The sequence below is a fragment of the Syzygium oleosum genome, unplaced genomic scaffold (assembly GCF_021117445.2).
Source record: "Syzygium oleosum isolate NSW1041296 unplaced genomic scaffold, Sole_v2.1 Sole_v2.01, whole genome shotgun sequence".
Taxonomy (NCBI): domain Eukaryota; kingdom Viridiplantae; phylum Streptophyta; class Magnoliopsida; order Myrtales; family Myrtaceae; genus Syzygium; species Syzygium oleosum.
In genome coordinates this window covers 31,434,558-31,441,402 of record NW_026607485.1, presented here as the reverse complement: position 1 = coordinate 31,441,402, position 6,845 = coordinate 31,434,558, and the positions used below count along the sequence as shown (strand labels likewise).

Below are 6,845 nucleotides of genomic sequence, written 5' to 3'. Positions count from 1 at the left end.
GACACTAAGTTTTGCTCAATCTAACATGATTAGTATATTTAGGAAAATGTTGATCTAATTGTCTCGAAGATAAAAAAAAGGTCTATACTGGGAAGATTAGTTGATTTCTATGTTGTTACTAAGCAGATTGCATTGGACAGGTACAAAGTTTTTGTATTATAACTGGAGGCTTCTTTAGACTTTAATTTTTGTGCTTGTAGCAGGTTGCTCACCTTGTACCATTATTGAGGGAGAAAAAACAGAGAAGTAGATAGAATAGAGCTTTATGGTTGAGCCACGTCATGATAAAACTTCATTCCCTCCCACTTCCTTTAACATTAATTAGACATATTACTTTACATAGTTTTCTCAGCGAAGTGTCCTACCATTTCGGTTTCAATTCTCAAGTCTCAACAACAGTTTTAAGCAGCTAAAATCTTGTAAACTGAAAGACAACTTCCAATAGATTCGTGACCTGTGGCTGAAGCAGCAATGACACACACCAATCTCTGTAGTGAAATTGCTATTCTGTGTCACCAAAACTGACTTTGCAAGCATCTTCATTCTAGCTTTCATCTGATCTCTGCAATCATTTTCTCTATCTCTTCAACAATGCGGGGGATCCAATCATCTTCATTCCTGTCGAAACAAAAGAGCGAGAGAGATGAATAATTATCAAATATACCCATCAACTAGCATGTAAGTGAACATCATAATCCGGTAAGAGGAGCATATTCACGGAGCCAAAAGTTTCTGATTCAGTTCGGTCCTTTTTATGTTAAAATTGGCTTTCGTAACAATAAAATTTATTGAATTACCAAAATATACATTGGCCACTTCAAATTGAGAAACGAACAATGCTATGCCTCTATTGAGCAAAGCGATGAAAATCAAATTTTCAATGTATGCTCCTCGATTCATATTAACAACTTTACGTATAACCTTACTTTTGCTCGACAAAGGACATATTGGTGCTGTTGGATACAGATCGTTTAATGAGATTGACATATTTTATGCATGGAACGCGGAAAACTTCTAAAAGGATGCATTCGACTCGACTTTACGGTGCAGCTTTTGAATTTCAAGTTATCTTTCCCACTCAAAGCATATGTCAGACATAATAATAGAACAATACATCAGTACAGTGGCCCTTTACTTATACTCGACAAAGCAAGGCAGAAATCGATGTCATAGGGTAGGTTGACTCGGTCTATTGCTGAGACCTTTCCTTAGGCATGAAGCTACTCAAGTCTCAACACTTCCTCTCCCAGACAGAAGAAATTATTTCTGATAGGAGAAGGTAAAATGAGTTTGAAATCTTACCCATCAGGCAGATGCTTTCCATTCACATCGGCAGCTTCAGAGAGAGCCTCCCTCCATTTCTTGACCTTGCGCATCCCATACTCGACCTTATGTTTTTCCAATGCTTCCCCGTAACTCTTTACCTTCCCCGGTTCTTTCTGTGCCCTTACTGTCCCCGGTTCTTCCAGTTCGTTCTTTGCCCTCATCATCCCCGGTGCCACCTTATAAAATATCGGTAGCATTAGCTTTTTTCTTCTGTTCTTCCTCTCTAAGATCCACATCAACTCCTTCAGACACCACGGAGATTCAGCATAGTTTTCTGAGAAAACGACGATGTACATACGAGATAGTTCCATGGCGTCCATCAGCGCCGGTGGGAAATCATGGCCCATCCTTAAGTTATCACTGTCCATGAAAGTATTTATGCCCTTATGGACCAAGGCCTCATTCAGACTCTTAACGAAGTTTTCGCAGACATCCTTACTCCTAAAGCTTAGGTACACATCGAAACTTATTAGTTCGCTGATCGTCTTGACAATGTCTTTGATTAATGTAGCCTCTGAAGATCTGACACGACAAATGACAGAAACATGGATGATATAAACTGCCCAAGCTGTTGAATTAAATGAAGCAAGCGATAACAATTTGCTCTAAGAAGATTAGATTATTAAGATGTTCATGCAAAAGGACATGACTATTGCGAAAGCAAGTGATCAAACAATAAAATAGACAAAATAAGGAAATAAATTGAATACCGAATTACATGATTCGGTCAGTGTAAGTTATGTCCACAGGGAGAGCAGTAAAAAATTTCACTATAGATCAAGCCATACAATGAAGATTACAATCACATTCGAATACTCAAATACTTTTAGTATTTCCCAGTTTCTAATTATATCCAATAACTCACACAGTGAGCACAAATTTGAGGAGACAATTTCATATTACCAATCCACATGGGCCGTGATGACACCATATTTTACAATGTCATGTTAATCAGCAGAGCATGCACAGGAGAAACGAAGTACTACTAAATAAAGAAAAAGAATGAAAGTAAAGATAATGCAAAATCCATATGTAGTTATTATTATCTTCGACTGAGGCCTGGCAAACAACCGACATCAAGTAGCTAATTATCCAAGAAACAAAGAAACGGCGAATCCAAAGAAACTGGTTAACCATTCATAGGAAACGAAAAAGGCTAAAAGAGAGAAAACCAAGGATAAGGAAATTTCAATTCCGAGTCCTTATTTCTCATTTTCGAATGACAGAAGAAAAGGAAAAAAACCTCGGTATCATCCATTGAATTATTGTGAGTATAAATATTGTGAAAGACTTGCCAAAAGAAGGAATCAGTCGGTTGAAAAGACAGTTGAAGTACATTCAAGGGCTTTGATTGAGTCCAAAAAAAACTTACGTGCCTTTATTTCACGAAAAATTTAAGAATAAAAGAAGATATTTTTCGAAAAATCATTTTTTTAGAATACTTTTAATTTTCCTTTGTTTGATGATATATGATGAAAATTATTTTCTAATGTTTGAATTTCATTGAAAAATGATTTCAATCTTATGACTATATTTTAGATCCAAAAAAATTGAATTTTTAATTTTCAAATTTTGAAAAAATTGGATTTTTTAATTTTCTTTTTTTTTCTTTTTTCTTTTTCTTTTCTTTCCTTTTCTTTTACCTCCTTCCTCCGCCGCGACCGGCCGGAGACGGCCACAGGCGAGCTTGAGCTCGCCGGCGTGGGGCTAGCCTCGAGCTCGCCGGCCTCGGCCGAGCCTCGAGCTCGCTGGCCTCGGCAGAGCTCGGGCTCGCCTGGATCTGGCGAGCCGCGAGCTCGCTGGTCTAAGCCCGGGCTCGCCTGGATCGGGCGAGCCGCGAGCTCGCCGGTCCGAGCCGCTAGCTCGCCGCCTCTCTCTTCTCCCCTCCGCCTTTGCTCCGCCGTCATCGCGTTCCCCCGACATCACGTCCCCGCCACCGTGGCTTGCCTGTCACCGTCTCCTGTCCCAGCCGTTGTCGCGCCGTCAAGTCTCAACCTTTGTAGCCAGCCTCAGGCGACCATCGCCCGAGGGTAGCGACCCCCGATCTGGGCTTGAGAGCCCAGATCTGGGATCGCCACGCTTGATTCATCTCCAAAAGCCGCTTAACACGGAGAGGCAGAGAGGGGCTGAGGTGACGCCGCTGGGGCGGCGTGGGGACGGGAGCACTCAGGCGGCGGCGTGTCGATAATAAGCGGAGGATTGGTGGGAACGAACGGCTCGAACTCGGTGCTCTGTTTCGCGTGCTGCTTAAGTGTGCTCTGTGCTGTTTAAGCGTCTGATGAGAGTGTGTTGGCGTGAGAGAGAGAGAGAGACAGAGTTAGGGGCCTAATTACTACTTACTCATAACCCAAGCGCCACCCCAACAGGTCCCTGGCTTCACGGAGAGCCATCATCCATCTCTTCGCTGTCTCCAAATCCTTCCCCAACTTGGACGCACCACGTCTCACGCGCCACCCGAACAGGTCACCGGCGTAATAGAGAGCCGCCTTCCATCTCTTCGCTGTCTCCAAATTCTTCCCCAACTTGGATGCATCGCGTGTCACATCTCCTGGATTCACTTTATAAAATACCGGCAACACAATCAGATCTTTCTGTTCCTTGCACTCTATGATTTTTGCCAGCACTTTCAAACACCACGATGAGAGAGTGTACTTCTCAGAGAAAACAATGATTGCGACGCGGGATTCCTCGATGGCCTTCATAATAGTGATTGACATGTCCTCTCCCATCCCCGATTCTTCAATGTCAATGGCGTTGTAAGTGAATATTCCTGCATGGTCTAATGCTTTGCAGAGATGTCCGATGAAGTTGTGGCGGACGTCCTCGTATCTGAAACTCAGGAAGACGCGGAAACTCATTCTGGGCATAGAAGAAGAAGCAGAAGAAGAAGCCATCGAATAGAGGAGGTTAACAAGGAGGTGATTAATGGCTTTGAGACTAGTAAATGGTTAATGGATGTGACCGTAGCGTACACGGCGAGCGCAGCTGTAGTGGGAGTTGACCCTAGCATCTGAGATGACGTGGCATCCTCTAATTCCGTGTTCTGCGCTGTCATTTAAACTGAGTATTAGCAGATATTCCACTTGTGCCGAGATGGTCGGGAACTGCACGACACGGGAGTAGCTATTTTTTTTCGGTCTCGTTCTATCTTATATATATATTTTTGGGTCAACTAGCTTATTTTTCTTTTCTTTTTTTTAGTTCTGTCTTATTTTTATTTTACAAGTCACTATATGTGCTTATGAGTTATGCGCAGGATTCAAAACCCACGGGAGCAGCTATTGAAGTGCAAGAATTTGAGATATTTTGACTTCAATGTAGTAGGACAAGTCTAGACACTTAAGCAATATTCAAAATACAAATCAACAAACTTGTCCAGATGCCCTACGGATTCATAATGGAACTCAAGTAAATGAACGCATCCATGTAGGGTCAAACTATCAACATTTACAATCATCGAAAGGTCGGAACTCTTCTTGAGAAACTCTCTTTCACCAAACTTAACATATTTCAAATTTCTAGGATTCTGCAAAATGTGAAAAATGAAAATCCAATAGTTAGCTTCCCATTGGCTTATTTATTTTATTAGGCTTATCAATTCTGAGGACATACCTTGAATTCACTCCCTAATTCTAGAACAAGACTGTACAGCATATGAAGTCCCACGACCTTCTCTGCATTGCAAAATGTCGGCAAGATTGTTGAAGGCTATCCAAGCCATTCAAACCATCTCAACTCTTGAGCAAGACATTGCTCGGTTACATCAGGAAATCATGCATTTTGAAGGATGAGCAATCTCAGCCTCTTCAAATTTGCTGAAGAAGCAGGTCTAATGTACAAATCTTCTTCTGGATTATACTCCCACAGTCCGATTGCTTTGATTGTATTTGATGCCTGTAAAAGAGAGATATGACAGTCCTAGATTATCAAAACATCATACACCATAATGTCTTCAATAGATTTCAGTGGTTCATTATAGTTGCAACATGTTAGACGTTCGCAATGGTTAGACATATTGCTATTACCGTATTCAATGCCAGTACTTCACGAATATCATCATACGACCACAACCTGCTGCATTCTTGGCTCCTCAGGGCATTCTGGATAGACAAAATCTTTGGCCACTAGTTGAAGCAAGTCATGCATTTGCATCATCCTATTTTGAATACCTATCAAAGACCTCTCAACTCAACTAGTACTTGCAAATCAATGATGGTTCGAAGCCGCGTGCATCAAGAACTTTGTTCACATTATCTTGATCCTTCCCTACAAAGAAGCAACTGATATCGAGAAAAAACTTCCTTCTGTTGATCATCTAGGGCCTCAAAGCTTATCTTGAGGACATTATTGGTCGATTCATTTGGATGCTCTGCAAGTTTATTTAATGCGCTCTTCTGCTGCTCTTTGCTTCTACCATGCAAAAAAGAACCCAACACCACAAGCGCTAGAGGAAGCCCATTCGCGTACCTTAGAACGTCATCCACCCTATCCCTTAATCATTTCTATTTTCTCTTTCCTTGGAATAGCATGACAACTAAGGAGCTCAAGAGATTGGTGCGATTTAGAGGTTTGACCTCATATATTTCATTTACAGCGAGATAAGTTCGCAAGTGTTCATCTCTTGTTGTATTGATCAACTATAACAGTAAATAATTGGGTTACTTAAATCCCTAATCAATAATTTTCACTTATTCTAAATACAATTGATGGTTGAAAATGCAATTTTGCAATATAAGTGAAACTATTCCTCCTACTCCTGAACGCATGGAAATAGTTATGCCCTAGCCTCCTCAAGGAAAACCTATTTCTGATTTTGAAAGAATAACTACGTCTAATCTATTTTTGAACCAAATAAAGACAAAACAGCTTCATAATGATAGATCAGAAATTTAGTAATTGTTTACGAACCAAACTTGCAGTAAAGGCTTGGATCTTGAACCTAGAAATGAGACGGAGGCCACTTGGTCACCATCTTAGAAAACCACAAAAAAAGAGAACAGACCCAAAAGTAGTACGAAAAATAGAATAATGACATTGTTAGTGTCGAAATACACATGTGAGTTGTGTTAAAGAAGTCCCACATCGGAGAATTTGTGTGATGTTGAGCAATTAATATATCATAGTTGGCCCATAAATTATTGACTTAAGTTTTTGAGTGAATGTGTGTTGTTGACGGGCTCGAACTTAGGCTCCCTCTTGGTGATCTATCAGATAAAGGTGTCAAGCTTCTACTACACGCTCCCAACAATGGGTATCAAAGCCGATAGTTGATTGGTGGCCCATTCCCAATCTGTTCCTGTGTTTGGTGAATATCTCATGAAAGAAATCTCATGCGATAACAGCAATTCAAATTCAATTCCAGGTTAGCGCGCAGTTGATAATGGTTGCTGATAGTCATATGACTGTTAATTGAATTAGGGATATATTATGCACAAATTATCTTTTCTGGCGAAAATCCTTATTTAGGAAATGAGAAGACATAACTATCAAGAGTGAAGTGAAGTAGCCATATTTGTTAC

At 40.7% G+C, this 6,845-nt stretch overlaps 1 protein-coding gene across 1 annotated transcript; it reads right to left on the bottom strand.

Moving 5' to 3' along the window:
• Positions 1-300: 300 nt before the first annotated feature.
• Positions 301-4,327, bottom strand: LOC115694571 (disease resistance protein RUN1-like). Its single transcript, XM_056320220.1, has 3 exons — positions 3,667-4,327; positions 1,303-1,848; positions 301-618 (listed from the first exon to the last, which is right to left on the bottom strand). Exons 1-3 carry the CDS (start codon positions 4,218-4,220, stop codon positions 552-554), a joined length of 1,167 nt encoding a protein of 388 aa, XP_056176195.1. The 5' UTR covers positions 4,221-4,327; the 3' UTR covers positions 301-551.
• Positions 4,328-6,845: the final 2,518 nt, after the last annotated feature.